General features: G+C 40.1%; 1 protein-coding gene across 2 annotated transcripts; it reads left to right on the forward strand.

Annotated features, from left to right (window-relative positions):
- Positions 1–761: 761 nt before the first annotated feature.
- LOC146629136 (uncharacterized) lies at positions 762–19,349 on the forward strand. 2 transcript variants are annotated; one of them, XM_085358360.1, is made up of 50 exons: positions 762–804; positions 1,655–1,800; positions 1,898–2,010; positions 2,285–2,418; positions 2,862–3,085; positions 3,163–3,269; positions 3,342–3,460; positions 3,573–3,708; positions 3,892–3,974; positions 4,088–4,207; positions 4,316–4,417; positions 4,493–4,651; positions 4,752–4,834; positions 5,027–5,171; positions 5,265–5,309; positions 5,395–5,562; positions 6,460–6,579; positions 6,680–6,790; positions 6,874–6,906; positions 8,247–8,384; positions 8,517–8,663; positions 8,786–8,920; positions 9,049–9,206; positions 9,362–9,506; positions 9,602–9,656; positions 9,787–9,853; positions 10,108–10,241; positions 10,330–10,373; positions 10,505–10,678; positions 10,800–10,954; positions 11,075–11,188; positions 11,297–11,412; positions 11,785–11,939; positions 13,228–13,433; positions 13,523–13,700; positions 13,791–14,015; positions 14,165–14,334; positions 14,413–14,483; positions 15,532–15,632; positions 15,744–15,863; positions 15,994–16,131; positions 16,225–16,379; positions 16,506–16,605; positions 16,737–16,972; positions 17,414–17,597; positions 17,718–17,966; positions 18,075–18,254; positions 18,396–18,452; positions 19,077–19,219; positions 19,305–19,349. In XM_085358360.1, the coding sequence occupies exons 1-50, from the start codon at positions 762–764 to the stop codon at positions 19,347–19,349; spliced, it is 6,486 nt and encodes a 2,161-aa protein (XP_085214486.1). The 2 variants fall into 2 exon arrangements, with proteins under 2 accessions (XP_085214486.1, XP_085214487.1); XM_085358361.1 differs by having other exon boundaries at positions 8,247–8,381.
- Positions 19,350–19,720: the final 371 nt, after the last annotated feature.

Genomic DNA, 19,720 nt, shown 5'->3' on the forward strand with positions numbered 1-19,720 from the left:
TGTATTCTGGAGAGGAATGTGAGCATGCACTCTTTCCCCAAATGTACTGGTTACACACTAAACTTTGGATTTTCTGTGTAAAAAAACAAAACAAAAAAACACCTCAAAACTGATGTGTTTGCATTTTTATATACTATGAGAAACCTACCTGACATGCTGTTTGGACCAATTATTTTGTGACAATGTCACAAATCCGTTACATCAAATTAATTGCTGATAAACTTTTGATATTTGAGTAGCAAGGACATTTTACTCATACAAGAGCAATCAGGGTTTTATGTTTTAAAAATATTCAAGAAAAAAAGTTTAGTTAACAACAGTCTGAAATGAAATAATGTAAAAATAGGCTTAGAAAAAAAATCTCGTTTTTCAATTGAAAAACATTGTTTATTACTGATAGTTGTTGTTGGGGTTAATACCACATGGTGAAATCAATCCCATCTTTATTTTTTATTCATTTTTATTGGCTTGGGTTTTATTGACACACAGTAGCAGACTGCTGCAGTTTTTAAATGACCGTCACATCTGTTTTACTACTTTCAGTCTTTGGACCCTGGAAGACTGCTGAAAAGAGGAAAACCAACGAAAAGCTTCTCAGAGGGGCCAATACTTGGAGCTAGAGCACATCACTCACATCACTCACTCACACATACACTGCCAGGCTCAGGGGACGTTAGAGAAACGACTTTGCAATAGTAGGATGTGCATAAGCACTCCTTAAGACACCAAAAATATTAATTAAAAAAGCAAACAGACAAAGAATGCTTCTGAAGCTGTTGAGCTTTGCTGCTGTTCTTACTGGAGGTAAGTCAGGCTCTTATAATTACATTTTTAAATTGTATGTTTGACAATCTTATTTTTATTTTTCCTCTTTTCACCCCCAAAAATGAGCCAATCACAGAAAGTAATGATTCAGTTTTTTATTTTGAAAAACAGAGATTTTTTTAAATAATCTTAAAAAGCAAAACATCAGAAATATGGACTGCTGTTTTCTGATGTAACCTGGCTGCAGGAATAATAATTACGTTTTGCAACATTGGTTTAAAAAAAAGCTTTTGGAAGAACATGATGCGCAGAAGATCATGTGACCCGAAGTCTCAGGAAGACACTTACGAATCTAAATGTAATAATTACTTCCATTAGCGCAGTATATTTAACTGCAGATATCACAGAAGCTTGATTTATTTTTTTAATTTTTAGTCTTTATTAATTGATGGTTAGGTTTAGGTTAGAATTCGGTGCTTTTTTATGATTGCTTGACTAATTAAGGATTCGTGGAAATCACGCGCAAAGTTGTTAAAGTGAAACATTTACCCAAAGATTTGTGCAAACTGACTGACATGGCTAGACTGTAGCTCTGTCATGCGACTTTTATGATTGATGAGCATTCAGCGTTCAGCTCATCAGCTGGGGAAGTTGTGTACTTATCAACCCAGCAAAGTAGTCACAGTCTCTATAATAAAAGCCGTTATAGAAATTCACCTGAAGTGGAGAAGTAATGTAAATATCTAAACATCAGACTATGCAGAGAGAGATCATAGTGAAGAGATCATTTTCTCCCATAAGTAGTATTACATCAAAACCGAAAAGGAGCATATTATATCTATGTGGCTGGAAATGTGCTGCCTCACATGCTAACTTTCAATATTTTCAGCTCATAGCCAGTGCCAGTCAGGCTGGAGGGAGTATGAGAACAAATGTTACTTCTTTTCAACTGATACAAAGTCATGGTTGGAGGCAAATGAATTTTGTCTGGAGCATAACAGCAACCTGATGAGCATTCAGGACATTCATGAGCGGGTGAGAAACAAAAAACGGGGGACATTACAGAGATTACATAAATAATGTTGTATCATTTCTCACTCTCTGGTTTTATATTTTCATGTCCTGTTTCTAGTTATGGGTGAGGACACAAATCAGCTCAGAGATCTACTGGTTCGGCCTGAATGACCGCACCGTGGAAGGTGTCTGGGAGTGGAGTGATGGGAGTCCTTTTATACAATATCTGTCGTATGTAATGCGTTTACTACTCTAGTGAAGCCCAACTTATTTATTTTATTTAGTAACCATGGTTCTTTTTCACACAACTTCCATTGCACGTGTGCTCATCTTTGTGGGTGAGCTTTTCCTTATCGGACTTGAGGGTCAACGCCATGGTTGGGCATATCAGAAAGCCGTGAAAGTCATTAGCATAATACCTGATCATTAAGAAATAAATGAAAGATATGTAAGGTATCTTTCTTAATTTTATCCATAATAATTATCCATTACGCTCCTATTTCAGACACTGGATGTCAGGCCAGCCTGATGACTGGAATGATAATGAGGATTGTGGTCAGGTGGTAGGCTATAACTTTGGAGAGTGGAATGATGAAAACTGCGATAACACGAGGAAATACATCTGCAAACACATCAACTGTAAGTGAAAAGAGTACAGTGGGGGAATTGGTTTGATCACCTCTTTAGCCACGCAGTTCAATCCAGTTTTATTTATACAAGGTTTGCACACATCGCATGCAGTGATCATTTGATATAATGGATTGTGGTGCAAAATTTACGTGATGTATTAACATTGTTGTTTATACACCAGGCCAACGATACAATATAAAAAATTGCTTCACATCTCCCTAGTCACCATGTATGTTGTAACCATAATAAAATCTGAGTGTTGAACATCCATTGGCTTGAAAAAACAGTAGTTACTAAATGTAACCCTGATTCTATGAGCATGAGCGCAACACCCCAAACATGTCATACCACTGGCTGTGTGATGTGGCCAGAGCTTGGTCTGTGCCTAAGGACACGTCGTAAATCATTCTTCGCTATAGCAGCTTAAACATATTTTCTTCCTTCCTCCTCAGCAAATCCTAGCCCACAGTGTGACTTAGCTAACGGGTGGATGACGTACGGCTCCAACTGCTACAAGTTTAAATCAGACACAAGAAAGAGCTGGACATCAGCTAGGCATGACTGCGTGGCGGATGGAGCAGACCTGGTGTCCATTACTTCAGCAGGAGAAAACCAGTTTGTCACGTCAAACATGGGTGAAACACATCTTGACCTCTGGATTGGGCTTTCTACACTGGTAAGAGAGGCATAGTGTAGGATTAGTAAACAGACTTACTTCTTTCTAAATGGATAATTTGACCTTTTTTTCTCCAGAAATGCAACAAGATTTCATGTCAAGTGGAAGTGGGGAACAGTCAGCTTGCCTGGTCTGATGCTACACAAGTGGGCTACACAAATTGGGCTGAAGGTCAACCCACAATGTAAGGTTTCATACTGTTGAAACAGACTCTCAAAGTCAATATTAATTGACTAAATCTTGCATTTTCCAACAGTGACACTCAGGTTGGCAGCTGTATTGCAATGATCAAGGATGAAACCAGTTCATTTGGAGACTGGAGGTCCCACGTCTGCAGACACGAGCGTCCTTACATGTGCAAACGTCCACTGAATAGTAAGACTGATTGTTTTGGAAACACAAGGTTTACCATTGTGAAAGCATTTTATTTGGTTTCTGTTTTTTTCTCTCACTATTTCCGACTCTTGTTTTCCCTTCTCACCTGCAGCCATCTGCCCTGCTGGCTGGCAGAGCTTTGGTGGCAGTTGTTACTGGATGGTCAGTAATATCAATCTCTTGACCACCTGGCACGAGGCTTTTACAAAGTGTTCTGATATAGGGGCTCACCTCCTGATTATAAACAGGTAAAGAAAAAGAAAATTTCCCAATCAAAGTGAGACTATTCTGACCAATGATAGTGTTACCAACTTCCTAAATAATAATAAGGTGCATAGTCTTGTGTTAAGAATTTAGCCTTCGTGAGTTCAGGTATTTGATTACACACAGTGATTCTCATTTGCCATGTTTGTTCCATTCTTCATGTGTAGTCAAGAGGAACAGTATTTCATTAATGGGAAGCTCCCAGACTTTCATCAAGTGGACATACCTGACATGTGGATTGGTTTATCAGGTCCTCTATGATTTCGTGCTCGTGAAAATGTGAAAAAGACATTGCCATTTTATACACGATTAATGAGAAAGCTGTCTAAAATCTAAAGTTATTTATGTATGTAACATTACCAGATAAGGACCAGGATGGCCACTTCAAATGGGTGGATAAAACCGAAATAACCTTCTCAAACTATGGTGCCGGTTGGCCCAGAAACACTGAGAACTTCTGGGACTGTGGACAGATCTTTACGGGTAAGGATCGGTGCTCTGTTGCTCTGTTCCTAAGCTAATCGTTTCGCGTGTCATTAGATTGAGGCTGCTATTACAAGACCGATTAACGTTCTCAACATTCTTATCCAGGAAATTATGACGGCAAATGGGAAACAACCAACTGCTTTAAGAGCCTGGGATACATCTGTGAGATGACCGGGGGACAGAACCCGAAACCAACTTCAGCTCCTGGTCAGTCAAACTTCACATTCTCTCTTTCCTTGCGGTCAGACCACACCTTTACTGATAACTGTTGATTTGCTTTAGATTCCCACTGTGACACTGGATACTTGTTGTATGGGGACTTCTGCTATTACTTTGAGACCAAGATGGTGAAAAACTGGCAAGATGCTGAAGCACACTGTACCAGAGAGCAGGGTCACTTGGCCAGCTTCCACACAGAGGAAGAGCTGAGTTTCCTGATTGGTGAGTTACTAAGAGTACAAATCAAACTATGACTAAAGTGAAGTATTTCATTAACACACTCTATCAATGCTGATGTGCTTTTGTCTTGACATTTTGATAGCTCACATGCCAGGGGCAGCCTGGGTGGGTTTGAATGACATTAATGTTGAAAACCAGTTCGTATACACCGATGGAACACCTGCAGTAAGTGGCAAAGCCAGAGCAACCTATATGGCACCAAAACTTGTATTTCTAACCTATTTTCTTATACTGTGTAAAAGTGTGAAAACATTCATCACAAACCTAAAAAACTTGAGACTATCCTCTATCCTTCATAATATTTTACGGTGTCAAAATATTACACTTGAAAATACTCACGGTTTCTTCTGATCTCAGGATTTTCTCCCATGGGCGGCACACCAGCCTGACAACTGGGAGAATAATGAAGACTGTATGCACATCACAGGAACGACTCACAATGATCCTGGAAAACTCAATGATGACTTCTGCACAGCCACAAGGGATTATATCTGCAAAAAAGGTGTGATAAATGCATTCATTTTTGCCTCTTCCTGAATTAATTTTATATACTGAGTTTATATTTAGAGTTATTCCTTGTTTCGTATTTCTGTAGCCAAGGGACAAGGGCCTCCTCCCCAGCCTCCAACATCTGGACCAGGTCAGGCTTTAAGCTACACTGACAAATGATGATTAAATACATTTATCTCAATATGCAAATGTGTGAGCAGCTGTGTTTGTTACAGGCTGGAACGATAAATGCGGTTCTTGGACCGCTGATCCTTTCAATGACTACTGCTACCTGTTTAACTACCTGTCGATGAGGACATGGGCAGAGGCTCGAGCTGACTGCGTCAATCAGGGAGGAGATCTACTCAGTATCACTGAGCCCTTTGAACAGACCTTCATACAGGGTATGATCCTTACATCTTTATTTCACTGTTCAGATGAAAAAGATGGTCATTTGTTGTTAAACAGTGTTACAGAGGCCCTGCTTCATTAATATTTGGGTATTAGAATCATATCATACTATAATACATCATTAACATATCATAACTGCTTTAACACGATTAAAAAACATTACATACATTACAATACATTACATAGGAAGATTACAGAACGCATGTTACAGATAAAAAACTGAATGAACTGTAACTGTATGAAATAAAAAGGGGCTGTGAATGATCCCATTCTTTCATATAAGTTGCTAAAATAGGTTGATACCTTGAGGGCTAAAGGATTCTATTGAATCGTGCTGTTGCTCCTAAATATGAAAATATGACATTTTTAATCATATTTCAGTGTAATAATATGCTAAATGTGATTTTTTTATTTTTATTTTAGACGACATATTTTAACTGCTTTTCTCAATTTCTCAGTCAACTTCTCACTTTTCAGTTTGTAGGTGTTTCAGAGCTGATATGTGCAGATATTTGCTTGAAATTTATGCTTGAAAAATTTTGCAGTTTGGAGATTGTGTCGCTTTCATGTATTGTAGAATTTTGGAGCGGTGTAACTAGTGATGTCTTTTTCAATGCTACCACTAGTGGGCACTGGAGACTTTTTCTCCCCTAAATACTGTAAATCATCTTCAAAGACTGACTAGGTATACAGGTACACTCCCACTTTTGGGTGTGGCCGGTGCAACAAAGCACACATAACTGCAACCAAGGAGTGAAAAGGGCCTAGAACTTTGCTCATTAGTCTGGTGTTTTATCTTTATCTTCACATTTGACTGTTTCTTATTTCTTTAGATCTATTAATAATCTCAACCTGCTATAATTTGCTGCTTTTTTAAAATATCCTCTCAGCTTTAATCCAGCAGAGTCCCACTGGGATCTCTATGTGGATGGGGGGTCATGACTCCATGACTGAAGGTGGTTGGGAATGGACAGACGGCTCTCCGTTCAGATTCATCCACTGGAATGCAGGTTAAAGGCCAAATCTGATGCTTTATAAATACTTACAGACTTAAAACTAAAGACTAAAAACAAAAACTAAAGTGAAAAATATGCTCGTCTTTTCTCACAGGGAACCCAGATGACTATTATGGCGAAGACTGTCTGAGTATGCTCATAAACAATGGCTACTGGAATGATGACAACTGTGAGTACAAGAGAGGATATATCTGCAAGCGGAGAGGTGAGAAATGATGCTCCAGATGATGCTTGGAAAATAAGAATTTGACAATTTTCAGATTTCTGATAGATGTTTACTTTTTCCAGGAAGAACACCTGAGCCACCTCCACCTCATGATGGTAACAGTGATACCTCAGTGTTAATTTGAAACAATAAAAAGATACAGTTGGTTAACAGAGCAAGAGATTGAGATCTAAACATACTAGTTTTCTTTAAAAAGCATAAATAATTTCAGTTTGCACATAATAACAGAATTATTACAGAAAAACCAAAAATGACCGCAGTGGAAAAACTAACCCCTTTACTGACTAATAGCACAAACCACTGCCGTGCAATGATGTGCTGTAAAATTTCAATGCTTAAAGTTTGTAAAATCAAGTAAAAACTGAGGTTTATCTTCCAATTTACACACAATATAAAAAACTGCTGTCTCAGTTGTCACCTGGAAAAAAAAAAGAAATCAGTTCAGACTTGAGAAAAAGAATTGTCACTGCTCACAAAGCAGGAGATGGATATAGTTATCACAGCATTTCTAAAGTTTCAAGAACTGGAGTGAGAACTAGTATAAAGAAAATCAAAGAGAGCCACACCTGGCAGATGTAGAAAGTGAAAGATTTCAAAGAATGAGAAATATGTCTACCCCAGAATAACTGCAAAGACACTAATGAATAACTCAGCCAAGTCAGGAATTATAATCTTGAAAAGGACAATCACTAGAACTCTACACAGGAAGGGACTGTGAGGTTACAGACCAAGAAAAACTCCTCTTCTGCAGAAAAGATAAGTTTAAGCTGGACTGAAGTATACTATAGACAACCTGGAGAAAGGTTATGCACACTGGACGCATACCCTTTGGTCAGATGACATGAAACTAGAGCTCTTTGCCCACAGAGACACTGATTGTATTTAGAGAAAGAAGGGAGAGGTTTACAACCTTAAGAACACTGACAATGACTCAAAACGTACATCACTCCTGGTGAAGAACAACCTCCAGAAGACCAAAGTGGACGTTACTGACTGCCCTTCACAAAGCCCTGACTTGGAACATCTTGGAAATTTGTGGGGTGAACTGAAGAGCCATGAAAGAAGACCATCGAATCTGCGGGAGGTTGAGAGAATGGACTGGAATCACTCAGGAGACGTGTGAGACCTGCTGAAAACTACAACAAATGACTGCAGGCTGTTATCCAATGAAAACAAAAAAAAAGCAAAACTGACTATTGGCATAAGGGAGGCTAATAATTTTTTGGCTTTGGTGAAAAAAATTTTTTCTATGTGCAAAGTAAAAAAATTGTAAGTCTCCAAATTAATACTAGAATATTTGGAAAAGCTGTGTTAAAAATTCCTTGCTCTGTTTAAAGGTACTTGGGAAATTTTCATGTTTAGGCTAATTATTCTACCCTCATCTATAATATATATTATTTTTGCACTGGAATAACGCATCAACTTTTTATTGTAGGCTTTCTGACTGCACTGGTATGCCAGGGCTCCACTGCTGTCCTTCATTGTCCACAGGAAAGTGTGATTAACATCCGGTCTGCTTTCTACGGACGACAGAATGCCGACATCTGTCCACACTTCGATGGCTCAGAAAGTGGTGCTGCACATTTGTTACAACATATATTGATGATGTGTATTTGATTCAGTGATTTTTTGAAAACTTTATCTGCAGGTATGTATCAATGTAAATCAAATTAATTAAGTAAATATTGATATTACTATATTCTAGGCAACTGCACAGTAGGCGGCATCCTTCCTAAGTACAGAAAAATGTGTGACAACCTTCCGTTCTGCTTTGCGTATGCCAATGTGGACCCAGACCCCTGCCCCACTGTTTCCAAATATCTTAAGCTCATCTACAGCTGTGAACAAAAAGGTAACTTCTCCATCGGTTTCTCTAAACATTTTATAATCAGTGCTAATGTTTACTGTAGTATTACATATTTATCTTGAGTTAGTGCAATTCCGGCTTCATGCTTTTGTGCTTTGAATGCTCAGTGTGCCTGCATGGCTTGGGTCTTGAACATGGCAACATCTCAGATGCCATGCTCTCTGCTTCCTCTTCCATTGGCTCCTTCACTCCAAACAAAGCTCGTCTGAATGGAAATTCCTGCTGGATGCCATCAGGAAATGGTATGCACCAACCCAGGGATCACACATGTGTAATAATATTTGAATTGTTAGTTAAAACTTGAGGTTGGGGTTCTGGGTTTTGGCACAACAAAGGTCCTATCTTCTACCCTGTCTCTGTCCTCTTACAGCTGCTTCAAGCTGGATTCAGGTAAACCTTGGTGAGACCAGAAAAGTGACGGGGATTGTGATTCAGGGTTGCCCACAGAATGACCACTGGGTGACCAAATTTAAGATTCAGCACAGTATGAATGGATTGACCTGGACTGACTACCCAGCTGATGGGGATGTGAGTAAGAATTGCATGAAACTGCATAGCGACTTTGTGGTCTACCACCTGCCAGACATCAAGACTGTTCAAAGCCACACTTGGGAGCTCTTGGACAGGTTTATCTGTTTAAATATCCATGATAACAATTTTCTATTTCTCTCATTCAGTTCCAGATTTTACCAGGAGCAACAGACAGAAACACTGCTGAGACTCAGCTGCTGGGGACGCCTGTGTCAGCTCAGTTCATCCGCATCCTTCCAGTGGAGTTCAGCAGTCAGGCAGGCCTTCGGTTTGAGGTGTTAGGATGCACGCCAGACTGTAAGGAAACTGACTTAACTCCAGATTAAACCTTTTTTCAAATACAAATCTAAATTTATATGGTTTGTCATTATAAAATATCGGATGTTCAACAGATGCAGTTACATGTGCCAGCAAGCCCAACTTCAACTTTGCTAATGATAAAATGACGTAAGTAAAAATATATTTTTCCTCTTTTTTTAACAAATATACTGTAATAAAGTTGAATTTGTAGCTCTTTGTGTCATTGTTCTTTGGATTATTAGTCACACATTTCTACACTAATTTTCATGTCTTTCAGTGTCCACTGTCCAGCAGACTGTGCCAAAGCTGGTTACACAGTGTATGGCACTACATTGTATCGAGGGGTACGTAAAAAATAAATAAATAAAAGAACACTTTTTAATTAGAGTATAGCATCACGTCACTTAAACTTCTGGGATATTGATATGGTCAGTTAAGTAACAGAGGTTGTTAATTAGTGTCGGTATCACCATTGATACCTAGACCCAACAGAGGTTGCACAACTAGTCCGACTCCTGCAGGCCGGCACATCAGTACGTACCATTGCCAGAATGTTTGTGTCTGTGCATGCATTACCTCTCTCTTCTTTCTTAAACAGGACTCAAACATCTGTGCAGCAGCTATCCATGCTGGAGTGGTGCTGAATGAGATTGGAGGAGACTGCACTTTGCTAAAAGCTGACGGACAGAACTTCTACCCTGGATCCACGAGGAATGGCATTACCTCACGGCAGTGAGTAGATGAGTTTCTTAGTTCTTGTTTTGTTTTTTAGTAGCGGGGCAGTCCCGAGAGGCTGATTCAATGCCTTTACTTTCAACAGATATGATGGAAACTATGCTGTGTCTTACTTTTTTGCAGATGGAGGTAAGTTGACATGCAGTTAGAACCTCTTAATTTCTTTCAGCTTCCACTTTTTGAAGAAGTAATGATGATTTTATGAGTTAATCTGTTCTGTGTTGTTATTCTGCCGTTTCTCTTTCCACTCTCTCCCACAGAGCTGAGATGCTCCGGACCTGACTGGTTTGAGTTTGGGGACTTCTGCTACAAACCTTTTGGAGACAAAAAGACGTGGCATGATGCTCAGAGCAGCTGCAGGGCTCTGGGTGCTGAACTTGTCTCCATCCTCTCCATGACAGAGCAGAGCTGGCTGGAAGGCTACCTGTACATGGGTATGGATTTACACTTATTTTCTCTGTGTTTAAACTAAAGTAGATGTTAAAGGTTTAGAAAAGCCTTTTACATTCTTAAGTCACACTTGATTTAAACTTGATATTTATTTGTCCTTCACAGCCACCAGTGACGTCTGGATTGGTCTAAATGACCTGTTTTATGCTGGCTTGTTCTCATGGTCTGATCAACACATAACAACATTCACCTACTGGGCTCCAGGGGAACCCAACAACCATGATGGGTTCAGTGAGGACTGTGTCGAGATGTTGCACCAGGTGAGAAACCTGAAAACCCTCACTGGTGAAAGCAAATAAAGTGATCTTTGTAGTCAGTTGTGGTCTTTTTGACATCAATCATAATTGATTGATTGATTGATCATACTAATTTTCCTTCAGTCTGGCCGATGGAACGACGTGACCTGCACAGAACTCAATACATACATCTGCAAAATGCCCAAAGCACATTACCCACTGCCTTCTGTACAGCCCACTGTGTACGGATGTCCTCAGGTGCGACAAACATCGACTTGTCACATTTCTCTGCCTTTTCAAGTTTAACCTCACACTGCAGAAGTGACAATGCCAGATGTGTAATAAGGTGTTTAATGTGTGTGTCAGGGCTGGGAAGCATATCGCTACTCCTGCTACTGGATGGAGGAGACGACTAGGAGCTGGTCTGATGCTAAGGCCTTCTGTGAGGAGCAGGATGCCGTCTTGCTGCATATTGGAGACATGTGAGTCACATGTCTGTCTGAGGGTGATATAAGGATGCTTATTATTGCAAAACTACAGATTCTGGATTTTATGTATCTGGATGATACATAAAATCTTAGCCTATACTTATGGTGCTATAATCCAGTGTCACTCAACAACACTCTTATCTCTGAAAAACTCATGAAGAAGAATTTTCCTCCCCTGTGATTCACAGAATATTTCATAATTCCCCCCCCCTGGAATCCAAATAATTTCAAAATTTTAGATTTTTTTTTAAATTGCTCCACTTGTATAGGGGCAATTTTTCCAGCTGAGGTTGTGCACTCCAGTAGTCTTTTTTGTACATTATTGTCTGTTTGTCATTATCATCTCTTTGTTCCGTTTTCCTGCAGCTATGAGCAGTCACATTTTACAGCGGCGCTGTCAGGAAAGACTGGTTTTTGGTGGATTGGCCTGCGTGCTCATGGGGGGGCAGGTGGAGGGGTGGACTACATTTGGGTTGATGGTTCATCTCTCAGCTTTACTCACTGGGACAGGAACCAGCCAGGTACTGACCTAACACTGACCTACATAAAGCTGGCTAGCTGCTGCATTTCTGAAATATTTCACTTTTTTTGGTCCCATTGACTTTGAATGGAGAACCAGCTTTCTCTCACCTCTGCTTTGTATGTTGAAGGTTGTGGCTTTGAGAACAGCATGGGACATTTTTCACGATGATTTGTTTTGGTATATATTGTGTAATACACATCAACACATATTTCAGATTTTTTTCTCCTCATCTTAGACAGAAAACTGTAAACATTTTCCTGTTTACAAAATTATTTCAGAGGGACAACTTTACAACAACAAGGTAAATGTCGCTGAGGTGGGCTGGTTTAGCTCAGTTGGATGAGCAGGCGACCATATGCTGCACGGCTGATAGTTAGGCTGATAGATAGTACAGCCCAATCTGGTGGGGAAGTGTGGGAAGCCAGATCGGGCGCCCCCCTTCCGGCCCTCCTCTCTGCTCTCTCCAATCTTATCTTACTTACTTCTCTTACTCCTCTCTATCACCTTTTCTGTCCCTTTGAAGAAATAGAATAAACTGTAGAAAACTAAACAGGTAAAAGAAGAAGCGAAATAACAATTTTAACATAAACCAGTGACACACTCTGGGGCCTGATCAGCCCTGGCAGGGCCTCCTTGGATGAGGGTGTCCAGTGATAATGGCCAAAACGCCCGATGAATCCAAGGTCCACTACTGATGATGTGTCCCAAATTTTAATAATTTAGATCAGATCTCTAATCCCTAAACCTAACCAAGGAAAAATGGCAGATTAGCTTGGGTAAAAAGAACGAAACTTGAGGCACACAACAATATGTGCCGCTGGTAAAGTTTCTGGGCTGCTTTTCCTCATAGCAGCCATCCCCCAAGATTTTCTCCATCAAAAGCAATGCATTGTCAGGGATTGTAACATCTAGTCCTTTTACTGAATAAAGCCAAAAAAATATTTAAAAAAAATAAAATGTCTCTGAGGTGAAGGTGACTACACTTTGAAAAACAAACAAACAAACTTGTAGGACTGAAATTCTTCCAAACACTGAGCAATTCCATTAGGTACAGAGTAGCTATTAAAAAAGCTAGCCATGGGTTTATAAGCCATCTCACTTCAGCTTTGTTAGCCAACCTCTTTTACCTCCAACTTTTTTGCTGCACCAGAGGCAAACTACAAAACGAGCCCGCCAGTAACAACAATCCCACCCCAATTTCTCCAGAATTGTGTAGTTTAGTTTTTTCTTATTGTTATTATTATTAATAATAAACACAAGAAACCAAAATCTCTTTCTGTTTTTAGATAACGGTGGTGGTACTTGTGTGGCTATGACAACGGGTCAGGTTGGTGGTTTCTGGGATGACAAGCAGTGCTTGGACAAATATGCCTTCGTATGTGAAAAATACAGACCTGACATCAGCCCGCCCACCAAGGCCCCGACTGTTCCTCCTGCACAGGGCTGTGCTGCTGGCTGGACAGCCAAACCCCATTTCAGGCACTGTTATAAGGTAATAACAGCTCAAAGTTAAACATCTAAAAGTGTGATTATCTGCAAGAGAAGGTCAGTTATTCATTTTCCAGGGGTGATTTATTGCAGCTCTTCCACAACGTGGACTGGTCCTTGAAGAAGAGCTGGGAAGCAGCGCTTGAGGACTGTATCGCCAGAGGTGGTAATCTGGCCAGCATCCACACTCAGGAGGAAGAAGAGTTTCTTGCTCTGTACAGCAAAGGCACTACCAAGTGGATTGGTCTCAGGAGCAACCCAATAGAAGGAGGTGAGCAAAATATATGTATTGCAGACTGGACCCGGTTAAATGGAAGCCAAATAAAGAATAAACCTAAAAACAACTCCTCCCTTATTGCAGGATATTCTTGGAGCGATGGCACGCCTCTGTCCCACACCAACTGGGGTGACGGGGAGCCAAACAATCACGAGGGTCGGGAGGACTGTGTAGAGATGGTGAGCAACGCGAATGGCACCTACTCGTTGTGGAATGATCTCAACTGTGACGCTCATCAGGATTGGATATGCAAGATTACTAAAGGAAAGGATCCCATCCTTCCCCCTAGGCCCCCATCACCTGAACCAGGTAACTAAGGCACCTGTCGTTTCTCTACAGAGGGATCAAGTCATGAATTTGCTTCCCTTAAGGATAGAGCAATTTTTATATGAATTCAGACCCTCACAAACCCTCACAATGTCTGAGTGTTTGTTTTTTCCTAACGTTTCAAACTTCAGCTCCCGATTGTGGCTCGAACCCCGGCTGGAGGAAGAACAAAAACATCTGCTATTACTACAATGACACTGACATAGTGGACTTCCACACAGCTTTCACACGGTGCTATGCAGAGAAAGCCAGACTTGTGTCCATCCTAAACAGAGAAGAACAAGCATATGTTAACAGCATGGTATGCTTTTTCATCTTTAACTTCATTAGAGATTATTTACTGTGGAAAAATGAGTGATAAGTCTTGCTGCTGTTTCAGGTGGGGACAGGAAAGGTTACTGCAGCCTGGATTGGCATGAGGATGTTTGGCACAGTAGATGGACAATACGTGTAAGTATGTTTCTAAGCAATTGCACCAAAGCAAAGAAATGTTAAACAAATCTTTTTTGTGTCATTTTCTTTTTTCATAGTTCTGATCAGCAGAGTTTCCATTTCACAATATTTAGGGATATTTCATGTCCTTAAAACTGATATTTAATGTAACAGATCAGGACTTCATGCTGAGGGTCCAGGGGAGGGGGAGAGAAAATGTCAGAACAAAATTTGCATAAGCCAGGGCTGTATTACAAATAGCAAAGTTTTACCGTCTTTGGTTTGCTATGTTTTAGTTTTTTTGGTCACATTTATACACAAAAATCAGCCCACAATGAGAATTGCCACAGAAAACATCTTTGTGTCTTTATTCAGCGCTGGGCACTCACAGAGCCCTACAAATTCACAAATTGATTTTCATATATTTTACTTTTTCTCCTTTTATGTACTATAAAATTGGAAAAACTATAAGTTGCCCACAGCTGACTATAAGTCAGATTATATCATCTGACTTCAATAAATATTTGCAACCTCACACAGTATGCAGAAAAAAAATGAGAATGATGCACATATTTACACGTGTGGGACAGCAGGAGTAACTTCATCAACATCAATTGACGTTGATTAGATGAACTTAGATGAACACCACGTGAAACGCCTGATTTATTTAGAGAACAGCTGCCCTAACCTCAAAGATCCCACAGTTTGAATCAAATTATGAAGGAAAGGTTTGCCCTCATACCGGAACATGTTGACTCATCTTTATCTCACTTATCTACAATGCCATACTGATTACAAAGAGAAAAACTTGCATTCAATCTGTGCTGTGTTATTTTTGTTAGTACCCTTATGTTTGACCTAATTTGCTTTGCTGTCGGTATATCGCACTGATGATTATGAGTTCATATATGTGACCATTGTTATCATTGCTCTGGTTAGTAAATTTAGACCAAATTCACTAATTTACTACTGGTTAAAAACATTCAACATACTTTAACAGATTTGAAGATGAGGAAAATCTTTTCTTTTAATGTAAAACTGTAAAATTTCTGTTTTATGTGCTCAGGTGGGTCGACCACTCCCCTATGACATACACTCACTGGGCTCCTGGTGAGCCCAACAATGCTAACGGGGAGGAGCAGTGCGTGCAGATGAACAGACATCAAGGTACTGCACCTTCTGTCAACTGACAATTTAGATCAAATACGCTATTTTTTAACTAATGTGTCTTTATGACTTAACTATAATGATGCGTGCAATATACTCTGACTTGCTAAGGTGGATGGAACGATGCCAACTGTGGTCGGGCTTCAGCAGGTTACGTATGTAAGAAGTTCCCCGGAGATATTCACACTCCGCCTCCACCAACACAGCCCTGGGAGGGCAACTGTCCTGCAGGTAACATACACAGTTTAAATACAAATTTGGTTAAATCACACAGGCTGACTAATGCTGCTGGTTCTTTCACATCAGCTGGAGTATTTTTTCTCTGTTTATTACTCATTACGATTTTCCTCCTCCCCTGTAGGTTGGCTGCGTTTCAACAATAAGTGCTTCATGTTCAAAGGAAAAAAGAATGATATTAAAGGAAACTGGTCATATGCTCGAAGTTGGTGCAGGGAGCAAGGAGGAGACTTGGCAGTCATTGATGACCAGTATGAGAATGGTAAGCTCAGCATATAACCATTAAACAAAACATTATTAGAACAGAGGTTTCCTCCACAGAGACGGCTCTTTACATTTCCGTTCTCTCCTACAGACTTTGTTGCTAGTTACCTGAGGGACCTGGAGCTCCCCACATGGATCGGTCTGTCAGATCTCTTGGTGGAGAATCAGTACGCCTGGAGTGATGGGGTCAGTCCAGTTCTGTACACCAACTGGAATGACAAAGAGCCCAACAATGCGAACGGAGTGGTGAGGACACTTTGCTTCAGATTATCACTAATCGAGTGAAGCAGATGGGAAAGTACTGTAAAGTTGTGGGCTCATAAACAGGGAAAGGATACATTTAGCCTTGACTATTCTTGGTTTGCTCAACAGGAAAACTGTGTGACGATTACTCATAGCCCCCTATTAACTGGCAAATGGAACGATGACAACTGCGACAACAATCACAGCTTCGTCTGCTCCAGAAAGAAATGTTAGTAAACACTCCAGAGATAATTCTTCCTGCTCAGATGCAATTGCATTTCACAGACTACAAAAAACATTTTAAATGCATGCTAGCTTAAACCTTCTTATTAAGTATTTGTCAATCTCCCTAAATATTAGCAAGCAGTATCCAGCCGCCTCCACCCACAAAGAGCCCCTGCCCAGCAGGCTACATCTCATGGTACCTGAACTGTTACAAACTGGTGGAGGAGCCAGCGACCTGGGATGCAGCTCAGGCAGCCTGCAAGGATCAGGGAGGCAATCTGGCCAGCATCGACATGAGCTACGACCAGGCCTTTGTGGCTGGAGCGGTCCTGCAGGGAAAAGCTGATGCCTGGATTGGACTGAAGCGCAAGGTGCTGTTTAGAGAGAAACAGAAAAGTTTAGTTCCAAGTAGAATTCAGAAGAATTCGCATTAAATATGCTACAAATAGAAGAAAAATACTCCAGGAAAGGCACTAATTATAGAAGGTGAAAACACCTTATTGCAAGTAAAGATCCTACATTAATAAAAAGTATTGAGAAAATTTTACTAGGAAGATTTACTTTTAAAAAAGTAGACGCATTTCAATTAAACTAGGAATCAAAGGCAGACATCTCTAATATAAAAACTACCAGAGCTACTAAAAACAACAACAACTGAGTAATCAGTTGTGGATTTAAACCTTCTGTCTTCTCTCACTGGTATTTGTTTTTTTCTGCACTCTTGGAGTCACTTCCTTGATGCTTGTCTAACGGCACTGTGTGATCCATGACAATCTAAACATTTAATCATATGTTGTTGCCTTGTGATGCAGGATGATGGCTCCTACATGTGGACAGATGGTTGGCCAGTTTTTTTCACTCAGTGGGGACCAGGAGAGCCCACTAACATTAAGGATGAGGGCTGTGTGAGTATGCATGCTTCGAGGATGTTCCACGGGACCTGGAATGACACCAAGTGTGACCTAGAGAAACCATACATCTGCAAGAAAACCTCAGGTACAAACTCAATCAGAATTGAACTTTTTTTCCTTTCTTTTTAATTGCTTTTAGTCAGTTTCTGACTAATTATATATGCTTTCATTTATATAACCTTTAATAATAACACTTGTGTCTCAGAGAAACCTCCAACCACTCCCGCCCCTGGTGATGGGATGTGTCAGCGCTTTGCGATACCCTATGGCAAGTACTGTTACTATGTGTACAGTGGTGATGTCGGCTTCTCTTGGCCGGACTCTGAACACTACTGCCAGGCAGGCAGGATGGAGCTGGTCTCCATTCACAGCAGAGCAGAGGTAGAATTCCTCAAGAGCTTCAACTACAGCAAAAATATGAACCTCTGGATTGGCCTTACCAGGGATAACAACTGTGAGTTTACAAATGGAAAGAAAAAGAGAGAGACTCGTTGCTTTCACAGGGCTATTGTACCAGGGCTTAATTCAGTAAAATGAATCAACTTTTCTTTTAAACCTGCAGTTGGCTGGGCCTGGACAGATGAGACCTCTGTAAGCTTCCTCAACTGGGCTCCCAATGAGCCCAATTCAGCGTTTCACCCAGGGAACATGGCCGAGAACTGTGTGGAGATGTACAAAGACGGACGCTGGAATGACAACAACTGCATGGAGAAGAAAAGTTTTGCTTGCCGCCACCCTCAGTGTAAGCATTTTTCCCATTTCCCTTTTTAGATATTTTATTGCAGCACAGATGTAAGGCAATTTCTGCAGCTTTAATAACGCTTATTGAATTTGGTAATGATAAGCAGTGGAATAACAGGCTCTTTGTAAATCTGTCTTTCAGTTTATCAAACAGATGAGAACAAAAATCCAATTTATCCCACTGAAGCTCCAGCTAACAGTAAGTGACAAATATGGTTGCTTTACAATATAACTTGGTTTTCATGTCAGCAAATAATAATTAAGCCATGCATTTAATAATAAACAAAACAAAAAAAAAAAAAAAAAAAAAAAACCCCAACAATAACAGATCTAAATCAGCTAGTCCTTGTAGAGCAAAATCGCCCATTTGGATTTCTGAGACTTTGGGGACATTTGTGGTCCCCAGATGACAAAAAAAAAAAAAAACTACTTTGGAAATTCCCCAACTTTTCACCTGTTGCAGCCTTACAGGTTTAAGTGTGGATTTCAGTTACTAAGTTGGTCATTGTTCATGGCAACCGTTAATAATGTCCCCTGCCACAATCATTAACAAGTGTACTGATCCACTTATTTTATTTAGTACCACACACAGACTAAAGTTTTATTTCCTCTAAAATTTCCCCATCTGCCTTAACCTTATGTTGTCTTTGTTGCCAATTTAACATCCAGACACAACTATTACACAAGTATTGAACATGTTAGAATACTAATAATAGGGTTTAGTGTAAAGCGTCACTGAAATACAATCGCATAGGTATAAGCAAAGTAAGACATTGGAGTGATTCTAGCAGGTTAATATCTCACCTGAGCTGGTTTGTCTCAGACGTAGGGCTGATAGCCGGCATCGTCGTTGCAGTCATTGTGGTCGTAGCCATAATAGTTGGACTGTTCTACGTCTTCAGTGTGCGTGGATATAAACTGAGCACCTTGAGCTTGCCAGCAAAAAGCACCAGTAGAATTGATGTGGTAAGTTTTTAATTAGCCTGTCATGGTTGGATAAACAAATGTATTGATGTCAGTGCTAAAAACTCATGTCATTCTTGTGTTGCAGCCTGCCTTTACCAACCCCAACTTCGTAGGAGAATCGGACACATAAATCGTCGAGCTTTTCACATTAACACTGATATTTTTTGCAAATCAATAACATAGTTTGTTATTTTTATACAATGCAGACTATCCCTGCTCTCAAAGGGCAAGACAGAACATGCAAACTCCACACAGAAAAGCCTCAGTTGGCTGGTGGATTTGAACCCAGAAACATCAGTGCTGCCAGTCAACATGTTGTGATACGCTAATACCATTAAAATATAGTGAGATAACATTTCCCCATTTTTCCACATGCAGCAGTAATGTCGATATATAGCCAGTTGCTGTTTTGCAGATTTTATAGCAAAGTGCCAAATTATTCTCTTTTTTTTTTTTTTTTAAATAAAACAAACAACCGTGTTTTTATTTCCAGTGTTTATT

The sequence above is a fragment of the Diplotaxodon limnothrissa genome, linkage group LG7 (assembly GCF_057381915.1).
Source record: "Diplotaxodon limnothrissa isolate DT_005_m linkage group LG7, D_limnothrissa_male_GT1.1, whole genome shotgun sequence".
NCBI classification, from domain to species: domain Eukaryota; kingdom Metazoa; phylum Chordata; class Actinopteri; order Cichliformes; family Cichlidae; genus Diplotaxodon; species Diplotaxodon limnothrissa.

Bases quoted from the DNA above. Each gene is read 5' to 3' on its own strand.
- LOC146629136 (XM_085358360.1), top strand. From the start codon at position 762: ATGCTTCTGAAGCTGTTGAGCTTTGCTGCTGTTCTTACTGGAG. The intron at 4,208-4,315 runs GTAAGGATCGGT...ATTCTTATCCAG, and splicing joins CTGTGGACAGATCTTTACGG to GAAATTATGACGGCAAATGG. The intron at 13,434-13,522 runs GTAATAACAGCT...GATTTATTGCAG, and splicing joins ATTTCAGGCACTGTTATAAG to CTCTTCCACAACGTGGACTG.